Consider the following 19423-nt stretch of genomic DNA (forward strand, 5'->3'; position numbering starts at 1 on the left):
ATACAGTGATATACACCTCCCTGCCTGCTGACTGCCTCCCACTCCATATACAGTGATATACACCTCCCTGCCTGCTGACTGCCTCCCACTCCATATACAGTGATATACACCTCCATGCCTGCTGACTGCCTCCCACTCCATATACAGTGATATACACCTCCATGCCGGCTGACTGCCTCCCACTCCATATACAGTGATATACACCTCCATGCCTGCTGACTGCCTCCCACTCCATATACAGTGATATACACCTCCCTGCCTGCTGACTGCCTCCCACTCCATATACAGTGATATACACCTCCATGCCGGCTGACTGCCTCCCACTCCATATACAGTGATATACACCTGCTGACTGCCTCCCACTCCATGTACAGTAATGTAAACCTGCTGACTGTCTCCTTCTCCATATACAGTGATATAAACCTGCTGACTGTCTCCCACTCCATGTACAGTGATATAAACCTGCTGACTGTCTCCTTCTCCATATACAGTGATATAAACCTGATGACTGTCTCCTTCTCCATATACAGTGATATAAACCTGCTGACTGTCTCCTTCTCCATATACAGTGATATAAACCTGCTGACTGTCTCCTTCTCCATATACAGTGATCTACACCTGCTGACTGTCTTCTTTTCCATATACAGTTATATAAACCTGCTGACTGTCTCCCACTCCATGTACAGTGATATAAACCTGCTGACTGTCTCCCACTCCATATACAGTGATATAAACCTGCTGACTGTCTCCTTCTCCATATACAGTGATATAAACCTGATGACTGTCTCCTTCTCCATATACAGTGATATAAACCTGATGACTGTCTCCTTCTCCATATACAGTGATATAAACCTGATGACTGTCTCCTTCTCCATATGCAGTGATATAAACCTGATGACTGTCTCCTTCTCCATATACAGTGATATAAACCTGATGACTGTCTCCTTCTCCATATACAGTGATATAAACCTGATGACTGTCTCCTTCTCCATATACAGTGATATAAACCTGCTGACTGTCTCCTTCTCCATATACAGTGATATAAACCTGCTGACTGTCTCCTTCTCCATATACAGTGATATAAACCTGATGACTGTCTCCTTCTCCATATACAGTGATATAAACCTGATGACTGTCTCCTTCTCCATATACAGTGATATAAACCTGATGACTGTCTCCTTCTCCATATACAGTGATATAAACCTGATGACTGTCTCCTTCTCCATATACAGTGATATAAACCTGATGACTGTCTCCTTCTCCATATACAGTGATATAAACCTGCTGACTGTCTCCTTCTCCATATACAGTGATATAAACCTGATGACTGTCTCCTTCTCCATATACAGTGATATAAACCTGCTGACTGTCTCCCACTCCATATACAGTGATATAAACCTGCTGACTGTCTCCCACTCCATGTACAGTGATATAAACCTGCTGACTGTCTCCCTCTAGTAGACTTTACCTCCATAAACAATAAAACAAATCATTTGCGCCCTATAGGGTTAAAGCTGGCGGGCCCCTCGGTGATGTCACATGTGCAGTTGTGTAATTTCCTTTCTCTCAGTCTCTTCTCCATTGATTTGTATACAAAGAGGGCGGCGATATGTGACCCGGGGCGACAGTAAAGCAATAAAGCAGGTACAGTATAATAATAGCTGCGCTGGGATTGGCTGTATCACACAATAAAAACTTTATCTGTTCGATCTCTTCATCCTCCTCACTGTGCATGGCGTTCAGGTAAGAAGGTAAGACATCTATCTCATATATATATATATTATGGGGGTGGTGGGATGGTACGGGAAGCCCCTCCCGCAGCCCCCCTGTACTCACCCGCTCGCTGGTGGCACGTGTAATAGCTCCAGCAGTAAGCGAGGGGTGATCTGACGGCCATTGGCCGTGTATAGGGCCTTCAGGGTCCGACTAGACAAAGCAATTGCTAATGATTAACGATCGCAAACAATATATAGTTTATTGTTAACCTAAAATCGTTTACCATATTACACAGAACGATAGTCGTTAGTTATTATTGTTACTATGATCGTGTACTTCATCCGATCCCAGGAAAAGAAGGAAAGATATTACACATAAGCATTAGCGAATGAATGCGGAATTACAGCGAGCGAATGCAAAATAACAGAGAATGAATGCGGAATTACAGTACGCCAATACGGAATTACAGCGAGCGAAAGCAAAATTACAGAGAATGAATGCGGAATAACAGAGAATGAATGCGGAATTACAGTACGCCAATACGGAATTACAGCGAGCGAAAGCAAAATTACAGAGAATGAATGCGGAATAACAGAGAATGAATGCGGAATTACAGTACGCCAATACGGAATTACAGCGAGCGAAAGCGAAATTACAGAGAATGAATGCGGAATTACAGAGAATGAATGCGGAATTACAGTGAGCGAATGCGAAATAACAGAGAATGAATGCGGAATTACAGAGAATGAATGCGGAATTACAGTACGCCAATACGGAATTGCAGCGAGCGAATGCAAAATTACAGAGAATTAATGCGGAATTACAGTACGCCAATACGGAATTATAGCGAGCGAATGCGGAATTACAGAGAACGAACGTAATATTACAGAGAATGAATGCAGAATTACAGCGAGCGAATGCAAAATTACAGAGAATGAATGCAGAATTACAGTACGCCAATACGGAATTGCAGCGAGCGAATGCAAAATTACAGAGAATGAATGCGGAATTACAGTACGCCAATACGGAATTACAGCGAGCGAATGCAAAATTACAGAGAATGAATGCGGAATTACAGTACGCCAATACGGAATTACAGCGAGCGAATGCAAAATTACAGAGAATGAATGCGGAATTACAGAGAACGAACGTGGAATTACAGAGAATGAATGCAGATTTACAGCGAGCAAATGCAAAATTACAGAGAATGAATGCGGAATTACAGTACGCCAATACAGAATTACAGCGAGCGAATGTGAAATTACAGAGAATGAATGCGGAATTACAGTACGCCAATACGGAATTACAGAGAATGAATGCGGAATTACAGTACGCCAATACGGAATTACAGAGAATGAATGCGGAATTACAGTACGCCAATACGGAATTACAGCGAGCGAATGTGAAATTAGAGAGAATGAATGCGGAATTACAGTACGCCAATACGGAATTACAGAGAATGAATGCGGAATTACAGAGAATGAATGCAGAATTACAGAGAACGAATGCGGAATTACAGGGAAAGAATGTGGAATTACAGAGAACAAATGCGGAATTACAGAGAAGGAATGCGGAATTACAGGGAAAGAATGCAGAATTACAGGGAATGAATGCGGAATTACAGAGAACAAATGCGGAATTACAGGGAAAGAATGCGGAATTACAGAGAACAAATGCGGAATTACAGAGAAGGAATGCGGAATTACAGGGAAAGAATGCAGAATTACAGGGAATGAATGCGGAATTACAGAGAACGAATGCGGAATTACAGGGAAAGAATGTGGAATTACAGAGAACAAATGCGGAATTACAGAGAAGGAATGCGGAATTACAGGGAAAGAATGCAGAATTACAGGGAATGAATGCGGAATTACAGAGAACAAATGCGGAATTACAGGGAAAGAATGCGGAAATACAGAGAGGGAATGTGGAATTACAAAGAGGGAATGCGGAATTACAGTACGCGAATACGGAATTGCAGAATGAATGCAGAATTACAGAGAATGAATGTGATATTACAGAGAGGGAATGTGGAATTACAGAGAACAAATGCGGAATTACAGGGAAAGAATGCGGAATTACAGCGCATGAATGTGGAATTACAGAGAGTGAATGCGGAATTACAGCATTCAAATGCGGAATTACAGAAAATGAATGCAGAATTACAGTACGCAAACAATTAGTAAATGATTAACGATGATTTTGGTGTTGGCACCAAACGAATGAAGAGCAATTTCTCGTTGGTGGTTTCAGTGTTGCCTGCACTTACACAAAACGATTATTGTTTAAATTTGAACTATATAACTATAATTCACACGGTAATAGGGCCCTTATGCCCCTATTCCACGGGTCGTTTTAGAGGAGCAAACGAGCGCTATTAGCGCTCGTTTGCTCCTCGTTCGCCGCTCGCTGCCGCCGCTATTCAACGCGGCTGCAGCGAGCGGGTGAGTGGGGGAGGGGCGGCAGGGAGCTGCGGGGGGGCTGCTCGGAGGATCGCTGATCGTCCGGGCAGCCCATAGGATACAGCAGCGTCTGCTGCCGATGCTCCTATTCAACGGAGCGACGGCAGCAGATCGCTGCTATATCAGTCGCTTGTTTTTCAACATGTTGAAAAACAAGCGACTGCTACGATCAGCCGACATGAACGATGTCGGCTGATCGTTGCACTCTATTCCACGGAACGATTATCGTCCGTAGCGGTCGATATCGTCCGAAAACGAACGATAATCGTTCCGTGGAATAGGGCCTTTAGTGTGAATGAGCATTGATATGGAACAGATCAGACAGTATCAGGCAGCCCCCAAGCCTCCCCCCCCCAGGACTCGCCCACTCGCTGACAGCTCCTCTGCATCGTCCCGTGTAATAGCTGACAGCTCCTCTGCATCGTCCCGTGTAATAGCTGACAGCTCCTCTGCATCGTCCCGTGTAATAGCTGACAGCTTCTCTACATCGTCCTGTGTAATAGCTGACAGCTCCTCTGCGTCGTCCCGTGTAATAGCTGACAGCTCCTCTGCATCGTCCCGTGTAATAGCTGACAGCTCCTCTGCGTCGTCCCGTGTAATAGCTGACAGCTCCTCTGCATCGTCCCGTGTAATAGCTGACAGCTCCTCTGCATCGTCCCGTGTAATAGCTGACAGCTCCTCTGCATCGTCCCGTGTAATAGCTGACAGCTCCTCAGCATCGTCCTGTGTAATAGCTGACAGCTCCTCTGCGTCGTCCCGTGTAATAGCTGACAGCTCCTCTGCGTCGTCCCGTGTAATAGCTGACAGCTCCTCTGCATCGTCCCGTGTAATAGCTGACAGCTCCTCTGCATCGTCCCGTGTAATAGCTGACAGCTCCTCAGCATCGTCCCGTGTAATAGCTGACAGCTCCTCTGCGTCGTCCCGTGTAATAGCTGACAGCTCCTCTGCGTCGTCCCGTGTAATAGCTGACAGCTCCTCTGCGTCGTCCCGTGTAATAGGGGCTCAAGTCTCAAGAGTGTTGGGTCATTCATGTTTCAGGAAAAATAGTTTAAATACACTATGCAGGAGGAAGCCACGCTTTATATTGGAGCGATGCTTATTTATATGCGATTGCATGGTCTGGACCAGTGATTTTCAACCTTTTTTGAGCCGCGGCACACTTTTTATACTTAAAAAATCCCGGGGCACACCACCAACCAAAATGGCACAAAATGACACTAAAATAGTACATATTATACATATAGTTAATAATATAGATTCTAAATGTATTTATATGTGTGAAACCTGGGCCTGTTTCCCCCCCCCCCCCTGTGCTTCTCTCCACCATACTTCTCCCCCCTGCTTCTCTCCTGTGCTTCTCTCCACCATACTTCTCCCCCCTGCTTCTCTCCTGTGCTTCTCTCCACCATACTTCTCCCCCCTGCTTCTCTCCTGTGCTTCTCTCCACCATACTTCTTCCCCCTGCTTCTCTCCTGTGCTTATCTCCACCATACTTCTCCCCCATGCTTCTCTCCTGTGCTTCTTTCCACCATACTTCTCCCCCTGCTTCTCTCCTGTGCTTCTCTCCCCCCTGCTTCTCTCCTGTGCTTCTCTCCACCATACTTCTCTCCTGTGCTTCTCTCCCCCATGCTTCTCTCCTGTGCTTCTCTCCACCATACTTCTCTCCTGTGCTTCTCTCCTGTGCTTCTCTCCACCATACTTCTCTCCCCCATGCTTCTCTCCTGTGCTTCTCTCCTGTGCTTCTTTCCACCATACTTCTCCCCCCTGCTTCTCTCCTGTGCTTATCTCCACCATACTTCTCCCCCTGCTTCTCTCCTGTGCTTCTCTCCACCATACTTCTCCCCCATGCTTCTCTCCTGTGCTTCTCTCCCCCTTGCTTCTCTCCTGTGCTTCTCTCCACCATACTTCTCCCCCCCCTGCTTCTCTCCTGTGCTTATCTCCACCATACTTCTCTCCTGTGCTTCTCTCCACCATACTTCTCCCCCTTGCTTCTCTCCTGTGCTTCTCTCCTGTGCTTATCTCCACCATACTTCTCCCCCCTGCTTCTCTCCTGTGCTTATCTCCACCATACTTCTCCCCCCTGCTTCTCTCCTGTGCTTCTCTCCACCATGCTTCTCTCCACCATACTTCTCTCCCCCATGCTTCTCTCCTGTGCTTCTCTCCACAATACTTCTCCCCCCTGCTTCTCTCCTGTGCTTCTCTCCCCCATGCTTCTCTCCTGTGCTTCTCTCCCCCCTGCTTCTCTCCTGTGCTTCTCTCAACCATACTTCTCTCCCCCCTGCTTCTCTCCACCAAACTTCTCTCCCCCCTGCTTCTCTCCACCAAACTTCTCTCCCCCATGCTTCTCTCCGCTGTTTCTCTCCCCCATCCCCAGGTTTCTCTCCCCCCCTTCCTCCTCACCTCCTCCGAGATAGTCGCCGCTGCTGTCCGCCTCACCTATTGGCCGCCCGTAGGGCCCGGACGTGCTCCTCCAATCAGCGGAGACCGGGAGCATGGTGCGCTGCGGCGGGCCGTAGCGCAAACGTTGATTGGAAGCGTGCATCACGGCCCACCACAGTGCACCACGCAACCGCCCACATTATAATCCGCCACTGATCGCTGCGCATTGTCGGGGAACAAAACACAGGGGCACCATAGTTTGGGGAACTTTCCCCGCGGCACACCCCACCATGTGACCCATGTATTGCAGTGTGCAGCAGCTGTATGCACCCTGTAGCTATGTGTGCCATGTAGCTGTGTGTGCCCTGTAGCTGTGTGCTCTGTAGCTGTGTGTGCCCTGTACCTGTGTGTGCCCTGTAGCTGTATGTGCCCTGTAGCTGTATGCGCCCTGTAGCTGTGTGTGCCCTGTAGCTGTGTGCCCTGTAGCTGTGTGTGCCCTGTAGCTATGTGTGCCATGTAGCTGTGTGTGCCCTGTAGCTGTGTGCTCTGTAGCTGTGTGTGCCCTGTACCTGCGTGTGCCCTGTAGCTGTATGTGCCCTGTAGCTGTATGCGCCCTGTAGCTGTGTGTGCCCTGTAGCTGTGTGCCCTGTAGCTGTGTGTGCCCTGTAGCTGTGTGTGCCCTGTAGCTGTGTGTGCCCTGAACCTATGTGTGCCCTGTAGCTGTGTGTGCCCTGAACCTATGTGTGCCCTGTAGCTGTGTGTGCCCTGTAGCTGTGTGTGCCCTGTAGCTGTGTGTGCCCTGTAGCTGTGTGCGCCCTGTAGCTGTGTGTGCCCTGTAGCTGTATGCGCCCTGTAGCTGTGTGTGCCCTGTAGCTGTGTGCTCTGTAGCTGTGTGTGCCCTGTACCTGTATGTGCCCTGTAGCTGTGTGTGCCCTGTACCTGTGTGTGCCCTGTAGCTGTGTGTGCCCTGTACCTGTGTGTGCCCTGTAGCTGTGTGTGCCCTGTACCTGTATGTGCCCTGTAGCTGTGTGTGCCCTGTAGCTGTGTGTGCCCTGTAGCTGTGTGTGCCCTGTAGCTGTGTGCTCTGTAGCTGTGTGCTCTGTAGCTGTGTGTGCCCTGTACCTGTGTGTGCCCTGTAGCTGTGTGTGCTCTGTAGCTGTGTGTGCCCTGTACCTGTATGTGCCCTGTAGCTGTGTGCCCTGTAGCTGTGTGCTCTGTAGCTGTGTGCTCTGTAGCTGTGTGTGCCCTGAACCTATGTGTGCCCTGTAGCTGTGTGTGCCCTGTACCTGTATGTGCCCTGTACCTGTGTGTGCCCAGTGCTGTGTGTGTCCTGTAGCTGTGTGCGCCCTGTACCTGTGTGTGCCCTGTACCTGTATGTGCCCTGTACCTGTGTGTGCCCTGTACCTGTGTGTGCCCTGTACCTGTATGTGCCCTGTACCTGTGTGTGCCCAGTGCTGTGTGTGTCCTGTACCGGTGTGCGTCCTGTACCTGTGTGCGCCCTGTACCTGTGTGTGCCCTGTACCTGTATGTGCCCTGTACCTGTGTGTGCCCTGTAGCTGTGTGCCCTGTACCTGTGTGTGCCCTGTACCTGTATGTGCCCTGTACCTGTGTGTGTCCTGTACCTGTATGTTCCCTGTACCTGTGTGTGCCCTGTACCTGTGTGTGCCCAGTACTGTGTGTGTCCTGTACCTGTGTGTGTCCTGTACCTGTGTGCGCCCTGTACCTGTGTGTGCCCTGTACCTGTGTGTGTCCTGTACCTGTGTGCGCCCTGTACCTGTATGTTCCCTGTACCTGTATGTTCCCTGTACCTGTGTGTGCCCTGTACCTGTGTGCACCCTGTACCTGTGTGTGTCCTGTACCTGTGTGTGCCCTGTACCTGTGTGCGCCCTGTACCTGTGTGCGCCCTGTACCTGTGTGCGCCCTGTACCTGTGTGCGCCCTGTACCTGTGTGCGCCCTGTACCTGTGTGCGCCCTGTACCTGTGTGTGCCCTGTACCTGTGTGTGTCCTGTACCTGTGTGCGCCCTGTACCTGTATGTTCCCTGTACCTGTATGTTCCCTGTACCTGTGTGTGCCCTGTACCTGTGTGCGCCCTGTACCTGTGTGTGTCCTGTACCTGTGTGTGCCCTGTACCTGTGTGCGCCCTGTACCTGTGTGCGCCCTGTACCTGTGTGCGCCCTGTACCTGTGTGTGCCCTGTACCTGTGTGTGCCCTGTACCTGTGTGTGCCCTGTACCTGTGTGTTCCCTGTACCTGTGTGTGCCCTGTACCTGTGTGTGCCCTGTACCTGTGTGTGCCCTGTACCTGTGCGCCCTGTATCTGTGTGTGCCCTGTACCTGTGTGTGCCCAGTGCTGTGTGTGACCTGTACCTGTGTGTGCCCTGTACCTGTGTGTGCCCTGTACCTGTGTGTGCCCTGTACCTGTGCGCCCTGTACCTGTGTGCCCTGTACCTGTGTGTGCCCTGTACCTGTGTGTGCCCAGTGCTGTGTGTGCCCTGTACCTGTGTGCACCCTGTACCTGTGTGTGCCCTGTACCTGTGTGTGCCCAGTGCTGTGTGTGACCTGTACCTGTGTGTGCCCTGTACCTGTGTGTGCCCTGTACCTGTGTGTGCCCTGTACCTGTGTGTGCCCTGTACCTGTGTGTGCCCTGTACCTGTGTGCGCCCTGTACCTGTGTGTGCCCTGTACCTGTGCGCCCTGTATCTGTGTGTGCCCTGTACCTGTGTGTGCCCAGTGCTGTGTGTGCCCTGTACCTGTGTGTGCCCTGTACCTGTGTGTGCCCTGTACCTGTGTGTGCCCTGTACCTGTGTGCGCCCTGTACCTGTGTGTGCCCAGTGCTGTGTGTGCCCTGTACCTGTGTGTGCCCTGTACCTGTGTGTGCCCTGTACCTGTGTGTGCCCTGTACCTGTGTGTGCCCTGTACCTGTGTGCGCCCTGTATCTGTGTGTGCCCAGTGCTGTGTGAGCTGAATGAACTGCCCGGATCTTCATGGATCTGTTACCTCAGCATCTTAGAGTCCCAAGTGCCTGCGCCCTGCTTGTATTCCATAGTCTACTAGAGGCCAGTTTCATTCATTTTAGTTAGTATCTCAGTTGGGGAGATTTTTTGTACTTTTTTTTTGTATGCCCCTTTAATAAGTTGGGTTATCCAGGCAAAAGGAAAAATTGCCGGACATCAGGGATGGTTTAAAAACGACTAAATCTGTTATGCTGACCCTTCCTGCTCTACACTGTCACTGCCCCAGCACTCCCAGTCCTTCCCTGGTCTCCTATCTCCTGCCCAGTCAGTAACTGAGGCGGGACGTTGCTGTGGCCACTGATTGGCTGAGCAGGCAGGAGATAGAGGAGACGAGGGGAGGAGTGTGAGCATCGGGGCGGTGGCTGCAGGGGACGGGTGAGTATAATGTGTTTATTTCTCACCACCCCCTGATGTCCTGCAATGTCCTCGATGACCCCTTTAATCTGATGGTAATGTGGAAGCAATGAGTAAAAGCATCTGCGGTGTGTACACCTTGTTACTGCCGTCATGTAAGATCATTCATGATTTCTGAATCTCTGGAAAATGACGAGTGGTGTGATAGATTCCTGTACAGACAGAGGAAGTACAAAGCCAAGAACTATGGCCCAGGGTGTAAAATATAGACTGGTGTAAACGGCCTCCAGCAGCCAATCACAGCTCAGCTCTCACAGCGACCAATCACAGTGCAGCTCTCACAGCAGCCAATCACAGCTCAGCTCTCACAGCGACCAATCACAGCGCAGCTCTCACAGCAACCAATCACAGCTCAGCTCTCACAGCAGCCAATCACAGTGCAGCTCTCACAGCAGCCAATCACAGCACAGCTCTCACAGCAACCAATCACAGCGCAGCTCTCACAGCAACCAATCACAGCTCAGCTCTCACAGCAACCAATCACAGCTCAGCTCTAACAGCAGCCAATCACAGCTCAGCTCCCATTTGACCAGGGCTATCTCCCCAATATGTATAATATAAAATCAGTAGTAGCTATAAGCGTAGTTAAAGGGGTTGTCCAGGATAAAACAATTGATAACCGATCCCCAGGACAATCTGTGCAGTGATCTGCCGACACCTCACTCATCAGCTGCTGAGTCTGTGACCTAGGTGTAAAGGCCGATTATTGTCCCGGAGAGTCGCTAGTAATGCTTCTTCAGCCGATAATCGGCCTGTGTTAGAGTGACAGCGATCAGACAGTCCGATCCTCAGCTGATCCCGTCTTTTGCACGGGCCTTAAAGGGGTCGTTCACTAAAAAAAAAATTATTTCAAATCAAATCTGGAGCCAGAGATTTTTTATTTACTTCTATTTAAAAAAAAAAAAATCTCCAGTCTTCCAGTACTTATCATCTGCTGTATGTCCTGCAGGAAGTGGTGTATTCTCTCCAGTCTGACACAGTGCTCTCTGCTGCCACCTCTGTCCAGAGCAGGAGAGGTTTTCTATGGGGATTTGCTGCTGCTCTGGACAGTTCCTGACATGGACAGAGGTGGCAGCAGAGAGCGCTGTGTCAGACTGGAGAGAATACACCACCACCTGCAGGACATACAGCAGATGATAAGTACTGAAGATTTATTAATAGAAGTAAATTACAAATCTCTGGCACCAGTTGATTTAAAAGTAAGAGATTTTTGGTGAACATTCTATGGTATCGAGCACACGTCTACCTGTGTAAGCGGGATGGGCGGCTGGTAGCCATAGATTTCAATGGGCGCACTATGGATACAGTGATCCGCCTGCCTCCCTGCACGGCCCCGTATCACAGCCCATAGTTTCCTCACCATCTCGGGGCGGCTTCTCTCCTCATACTAAACATAAAGGTTATATGCGGCCTGCAGGAGCGCGGTGCCAGCAGGGATACAAAGAGCTGGATTAGTGCCGCACCCTTGTCAGGAGCTCCGGGAGCTGCTCCTCCGGCTGTGTCACCCAGACCCCCTCATCCCGCACTGAGCCCCGGGAGTCTATAGGACCAGATTAACCCTTTTCACCCACGGTAAGAGGACACTGTGATGCTGAGTGATCGTGGATGGATTGTTTGGAGTGTGAGCTCTCCATTCAGGGCTCCTAGCCTTAAAGGGGTACTCCAGCTAAATCTTTTTTTTCCCTATCATTTACTTCTATTTAAAATTGTCCGGTCTTCCAGTACTTATCAGCTGTTGTATGTCCTGCAGGAAGTGGTGTATTCTCTCCAATCTCACACAGTGTTCTGTGCTGCCACCTCTGTCCATGTCAGGAACTGTCCAGAGCAGCAGCAAATCCCCATAGAAAACCTCTCCTGCTCTGGGCAGTTCCTGACATGGACAGAGGTGGCAGCACAGAACACTGTGTCAGACTGGTGAGAATACACCACTTCCTGCAGGACATACTGCAGCTGATAAGTACTGGAAGACTGGAGATTTTTATAATAGAAGTAAATTACAAATCTATATAACTTTCTGAAAGCCTTTGATTGCTGCTGGCGATAAGACCTCATCCAGGTTACATGGTTACGTCTCTCTCATGGTGGGGAGGAAAGATCTTACCCTCTTTTTAAACATTTAAAGACTTTTTTTTTCTCAATGTTTTAAAGTTTTTTTTTTTTTTTTTTTAAATCTTGCAGGGATTTTCGTATTTTCTCAGGCCAATGGGTGACACCACTCCCAGAGACGGTAAGGACTTCTCCTCCTCTCCCTTGTCTTACTCCTGTATATAGTGACTGATCCTACTACTACATTTAAATGTCTTACACATAGATGTAAGGAGAATGTATGGCCTGGTCTTACTGGTCTTACTGGTCAGGGCCACCTAAGTGGTTTTTAACAGCATTTAGTGACATGCTTTACAGCAAGACTCATGGACACAGACACAATGAACAGCTCCAGAGCCTATTCATTGTATAGGACACATTTGTGAGCAGACGAGGGGGGCTGAGTTGTATGCACATCTGTTATCTATATACTGGTGTTTCCTGTCTTATCTATATACTGGTGTCAGCTGTCACTGTACTCCTGTGTGTGTGTTATCTATATACTGGTGTCAGCTGTCACTTTACTCCTGTGTGTGTGTTATCTATATACTGCTATCATCTGTCACTTTACTCCTGTGTGTGTTATCTATATACTGGTGTCTCCTGTCTACCCAGCTGCCAACAGGCAGCCAATCTCGCTGACCTTCATGTCCACCTAATCTAGAACTTCAGGAATCCTAGCTCTCACCTTGTGTTTTCCCCAGTGATCAGGCTTCCTCACTAATGGTGACCAACAACCACATCCACAACAACCACAACAACATCCACATCAACATCCACAACCACAACAACATCCACATCCACAACAACCACAACAACATCCACAACCACAACAACATCCACAACCACAGCAACATCCACATCCACAACAACCACAGCAACATCCACATCAACATCCACAACCACAGCAACATCCACATCAACATCCACAACAACATCCACATCAACATCCACATTCACAACAACATCCACATCAACATCCACATCCACAACAACATCTACAACCACAACATTATCCACAACTTCCACATCAACAACCACAACCACATCCACAACAACATCCACAACCACATCAACATCCACATCAACATCCACATCCACAACAACATCAACATCCACAACAACCACAACAACATCGACAACCACAACATCATCCACAACAACTACCACAACCACAACAACATCCACATCCACAACATCATCCACAACATCATCCACAACAACATCCACAACATCATCCACAACAACATCCACAACGTCATCCACAACAACATCCACAACCACAACAACATCCACAACAACAGCAACATCCACATCCACAACATCATCCACAACATCATCCACAACAACATCCACAACATCATCAACAACCACATCCACAACAACATCCACATCAACATCCACAATCACAACAACATCCACATCCACAACAACCACATCAACATCCACAACCACAACAACATCCATATCCACAACAACCACAACAACATCAACATCCACAACCACAACAACATCCACATCAACATCCACAACCACAGCAACATCCACATCAACATCCACAACAACATCCACATCAACATATACATTCACAACAACATCCACATCAACATCCACATCCACAACAACCACAGCAACATCCACATCCACATCAACAACCACAACCACATCCACAACAACATCCACAACCACAACAACATCCACAACCACAGCAACATCCACAACCACAACAACATCCACAACCACATCAACATCCACAACCACAACAACATCCACAACCACAGCAACATCCACATCCACAACAACATCAACAACCACAACAACATCCACATCCACAACAACCACATCCACAACAACAACAACATCCACATCAACATCCTGTCACGGCCGCGGCGGCGTCCCATGCTCCGGGCCGCCGCCGCGACCTCCCCCCATCTCATGCAGCTGCCGGGGTCCCGGTGCAGGGACCCGGCGCTGCTACACGTTCGGCCCCGGGGGGCGCCTCACCTCTCCACGCTCCTGTCTCTCGCTGTGCCGGCCGGCGCGCGCGTCCCCGCCTCCTAGGGCGCGCGCGCGCCGGCTGTCTCAGATTTAAAGGGGCAGTGCGCTCCTAATTGGTAGTTGCACCAATCACTCCCCTATAAATCCCAGCATGCCCTGTCCCCTGTGTTGGAGCCTCTACATGCTTCCCATAGCGTTTGGCCCAGCTCCCTGTTGTTCCTGTGTCCTGTCCGTTACCTGGTCCCTAGTCCCTGTTCCTGAGTCCTGTCCGTTACCTGGTCCCTTGTCCCTGTTCCTGGTTCCTGTTCCCCTGTCACTCCACCTGTTCCTGTGTCCAGCCAGTCACGTGCTCTCTCATCTGCAGACTATTGCCTGTGCCATCTCCTGCCACGCCTCGCCTGCCGACACCAGCAACCAAGCCAGGGGTAGCGACCTGGGGGTCGCCTGCCGCAGCAAGTCCATCCCGCCTTGCGGCGGGCTCTGGTGAAAACCAGCGGCCCCTTAGACTCCGCTCCCTGGTGAGGTTTGTGCCATCGCTGGTGCCGGTCCAGTGGATCCACTACTCCGGGCGTTACAGTAGGCTCCAACCATGGATCCCGGCGAGGTGCCTGATATCCGCGAGGTAGCCCGAGTGGTCGCCCTACAGGCTCAACAGATTCTGCAACAGTCACAGCTGATTCAACAACTGACTGCAGCCGTTCAACAGCATACCACAGCTCAGCAGTCATCACCTCCGGCAGCCTCTTCAAAACTACGACTGGCTCTCCCAAGTAAATATGGAGGTGACCCCAAGTTGTGCAGAGGGTTCCTGACCCAATGCACCATGTACATCGAACTTTTAAGCAGTCAGTTTGCCACCGAGCGCTCTAAAGTGGCTTTCATTATCAGCCTATTGGAGGGAAGAGCTCTGGCCTGGGCCACGCCACTATGGGACCGTAATGATCCGGTTGCTGCCAATTTTCGAATCTTTCTGGACGAGTTCCGCTCGGTCTTTGAGGAACCTGCCCGTGCGTCTTCGGCTGAGACTGCTCTCCTCAATTTATCCCAAGGGACTTCCTCCGTTGGTGATTACGCCATCCAGTTCCGCACCCTGGCTGCGGATCTAGACTGGAATGAGGCCGCTCTGATTGCCACCTTTAAAAAGGGCCTGTCCAGCCAAGTGAAGGATGTGCTCGCTGCCCGGGATCTGCCTACCTCCTTGAACGATCTTATTCTACTGGCTACCAGAGTCTACACCAGGTTTTCCGAGAGAGAGGAGGAGGTTCGGCAAGGACGGCGTCTGAGTCTGCCCCGTCGCCATCCTCGGCTGGCACCGGTGTTCCAGAATCCTGTTGCTCCTATGTCCCAGTCGCTTCCAGAGGTTCCTATGCAGGTGGAACGTGTTCGCCTGACGACTGATGAGAGGAACCGTCGACTGGACCAGAATCTCTGCCTCTATTGCGGTGGCGCGGATCACTATCGACAGAGATGTCCCCAACGCCCTCAGCGTCCGGGAAACGCCCGCACCTAGGTCCGGTGGGAGAGGCCTCCCTAGGTGTGAATGCCACCTCTCCAAGGTTGACTATGCCCGTCTCCATCCAGACACCCTCTGGGCAAGTTTTCCAGACTACTGCCCTCATCGACTCTGGCTCTGCTGGCAGTTTCATCTCTGCTTCGTTGGTCCAAAGATGGCGGCTACCCGTGATCCAGCTAGCCCAACCCCGGTCTATCTCTTCGGTTACGGGGGAGGTTCTTACCGAAGCGGTGTACAGCCAGACGGCACCCCTAGTCCTCCAGGTGGGAGCCTTACATCAGGAGAAGATCTCCTTCTATGTCTTGCGCCATTCCTCTTCCAATCTCCTGCTGGGGCTTCCTTGGCTGCAAATCCATACCCCTAAGCTGGACTGGAGAACTGGGGAGGTTCTCAGCTGGGGTCAGGACTGTCATAACCGGTGTCTGAGATCTCCTCAACCCAAGTGCTCTACAAGGTCACCTGCTTGTGTCAAGCCTCTATCCGGGCTACCGGAGGACTACCAAGACTTTGTCGATGTTTTCTCGGCCAAGGAGGCGGACTCACTACCACCCCATCGGGCCTATGATTGCCCTATAGACCTCCTTCCTGGGTCTTCTCCTCCACGTGGTCGAGTATACCCTCTCTCTGTGCCCGAGACTGAAGCCATGTCCTCCTACATCCAGGAGAACTTACAAAAGGGCTTCATCCGCAAATCCACGTCTCCAGCTGGCGCCGGATTTTTCTTTGTTCAGAAGAAGGACGGTTCCCTCCGCCCATGCATAGACTATCGGGGTTTAAATAAGGTGACCGTTAAGAACCGCTATCCTCTTCCGCTTATTCCGGAACTATTCGACCGTCTTCGTGGAGCAAAGATCTTCTCCAAGCTGGATCTCAGGGGAGCGTATAACTTGGTCCGAATTCGTAAGGGAGACGAATGGAAGACCGCTTTCAACACCAGGGATGGGCACTACGAATATCTGGTCATGCCATTCGGCCTATGCAATGCCCCAGCGGTCTTCCAGGAATTCGTGAACGATATCTTCCGAGACCTCCTCTATGTCTGCGTCATTGTTTATTTGGACGACATTTTGGTCTTCTCCCCGGACCAGCAGACTCATGTGGCACAAGTGCGTCAGGTTCTACGAAGACTACGGGCCAATCATCTATACGCCAAGCTTGAGAAGTGCGTTTTCCATCAGCGCAGTCTTCCATTTCTTGGCTATATCGTCTCCGATCAGGGCCTACAAATGGATCCAGCCAAGCTCGCAGCTGTCCTTCAATGGCCACGCCCTGTGGGACTTAGAGCTATCCAACGTTTCCTGGGCTTCGCCAACTATTACCGGCAATTCATCCCTCACTTCTCTACCCTGGTCGCACCCATTGTGGCTCTCACTAAAAAGAAGGCGGACCCCAGACGTTGGCCTCCAGAGGCCGAACAAGCCTTCAATAGCCTCAAGTCTGCCTTTGCCTCCGCTCCTGCCCTAGTCCGCCCGGATGTCTCCAGGCCGTTTTCTCTCGAGGTCGATGCTTCTTCTGTGGGCGCAGGAGCCGTTCTCTCGCAAAGGGACACATCAGGCAAGACCAGAACCTGTGGGTTCTTCTCTAAGACTTTCTCCCCTGCCGAGAGGAACTATACCATTGGGGACCGTGAACTCCTGGCCATTAAGTTGGCACTGGAGGAGTGGCGTCATCTATTAGAGGGGGCTAAACACCCGGTTAACATCTACACGGACCACAAGAACCTCCTCTACCTCCAATCGGCTCAACGCCTCAATCCCAGGCAGGCTCGGTGGTCCCTCTTCTTCTCTCGGTTCAACTATACCATCCACTTCCGTCCAGCCGAGAAGAATCTAAAGGCCGATGCATTATCCCGAGCATCCGATGTCATGGGGCAAGAGGAATCTCCTCGTCACATAATACCTCCCGACCGCCTAGTACCAGTTGCCACTTCTGCTCTGCAGAGACTGCCTCCCGGGAAGACTTATGTGCGCCCCGCACTCCGTAAACGCATCTTGAAGTGGGGGCATTCCTCTTTGGTAGCCGGGCATCCAGGAGCCCAAAAGACCGGGCAATTGATCTCCCGTCATTACTGGTGGCCCAATCTCCTCCAGGATGTCAAGGATTTTGTGGCTTCCTGTGCAGTCTGTGCCAGGAATAAATCTCCCCGTCTAAGACCTGCCGGCCTACTATTGCCCTTGCCAGTCCCGGATCATCCCTGGCACCACATTGGGATGGATTTCATCACTGACCTACCTCCATCTGCGGGCAATACAGTTATTTGGGTGGTGACGGACCGCTTTTCTAAAATGGCTCACTTCGTGGCCCTTCCTGGTCTGCCCTCTGCTCCTCGTCTGGCTCAGTTGTTCTTCCGACACATCTTTCGCCTGCATGGACTTCCTCTTCACATTGTGTCCGACCGAGGCTCTCAATTTGTCTCTAAATTTTGGCGTGCCCTATGCTCGCAACTCCAAGTGAAGCTGGACTTCTCATCGGCCTATCATCCTCAAACCAACGGGCAAGTGGAGAGAGTCAATCAGATTCTGGGCAACTACCTACGCCATTTTGTTTCAAGCCGCCAAGACAACTGGTCCGATCTACTCCCATGGGCAGAATTCTCTTATAACCACTTGGACTCGACTTCCACAGGCAAGTCCCCTTTCTATGTGGTCTACGGGCATCATCCTCGTCCTCCTCTGCCTCTCTCTCCATCCTCTGAAGTCCCAGCCGTGGAGGAGTTGTTATCTGACCTGCAGTCGATCTGGGAACAAACTCGACAGTCCTTACTCAAAGCCTCTGAACGCATGAAGGACCAGGCTGATAAGAAGAGGAGACCTGCCACGAATTTTCTCCCAGGTGACAAAGTCTGGCTCTCGGCCAAATATGTCCGACTCAAGATCCCCAGCTACAAGTTGGGCCCTCGATTCCTCGGTCCTTTCTCGGTGCTAAGACGCATCAACCCTGTCACCTACAAACTCCGCCTACCCCCCACTATGCGGATTCCGAACTCCTTCCATGTTTCCCTCTTAAAACCAGTGGTCCTGAACCGGTTCTCCGATAGGTCTTCGTTCTCTGCTCCTCAAGCCGTCTCTGACGACGTCTACGCTGTTAAGGACATTCTGGCTATGAAGACTGTCAGAGGGAGAAGGTTCTTCCTGGTGGACTGGAAAGGATTTGGTCCTGAGGAGAGGTCCTGGGAACCCGAGGCTAACATCCTGGACCAAGATCTCATCAAAAGGTTCCTGCAGGTTAGAAAGAGGGGGAGGCCAAAGGGGGGGGGTACTGTCACGGCCGCGGCGGCGTCCCATGCTCCGGGCCGCCGCCGCGACCTCCCCCCATCTCATGCAGCTGCCGGGGTCCCGGTGCAGGGACCCGGCGCTGCTACACGTTCGGCCCCGGGGGGCGCCTCACCTCTCCACGCTCCTGTCTCTCGCTGTGCCGGCCGGCGCGCGCGTCCCCGCCTCCTAGGGCGCGCGCGCGCCGGCTGTCTCAGATTTAAAGGGGCAGTGCGCTCCTAATTGGTAGTTGCACCAATCACTCCCCTATAAATCCCAGCATGCCCTGTCCCCTGTGTTGGAGCCTCTACATGCTTCCCATAGCGTTTGGCCCAGCTCCCTGTTGTTCCTGTGTCCTGTCCGTTACCTGGTCCCTAGTCCCTGTTCCTGAGTCCTGTCCGTTACCTGGTCCCTTGTCCCTGTTCCTGGTTCCTGTTCCCCTGTCACTCCACCTGTTCCTGTGTCCAGCCAGTCACGTGCTCTCTCATCTGCAGACTATTGCCTGTGCCATCTCCTGCCACGCCTCGCCTGCCGACACCAGCAACCAAGCCAGGGGTAGCGACCTGGGGGTCGCCTGCCGCAGCAAGTCCATC

General features: G+C 51.0%; 1 protein-coding gene across 5 annotated transcripts in view; it reads left to right on the forward strand.

Annotated features, from left to right (window-relative positions):
• LOC138771458 (NACHT, LRR and PYD domains-containing protein 12-like) overlaps positions 1-19423 on the forward strand; it is a 98868-nt gene that overhangs the window by 826 nt on the left and 78619 nt on the right. For 2 of the 5 annotated variants that reach the window (XM_069951163.1, XM_069951165.1), the window contains exon 2: positions 12162-12210. In XM_069951163.1, coding sequence (XP_069807264.1) covers positions 12162-12210 — 49 coding nt within the window. Of the gene's footprint in view, positions 1-1506; positions 1645-1677; positions 1752-11423; positions 11556-12161; positions 12211-19423 lie in introns of those variants that run through there. The other 3 variants (XM_069951162.1, XM_069951164.1, XM_069951166.1) reach the window with 3 other exon arrangements.

This window comes from Dendropsophus ebraccatus, chromosome 13, assembly GCF_027789765.1.
Source record: "Dendropsophus ebraccatus isolate aDenEbr1 chromosome 13, aDenEbr1.pat, whole genome shotgun sequence".
In the NCBI taxonomy this organism is placed as follows: Eukaryota; Metazoa; Chordata; class Amphibia; order Anura; family Hylidae; genus Dendropsophus; species Dendropsophus ebraccatus.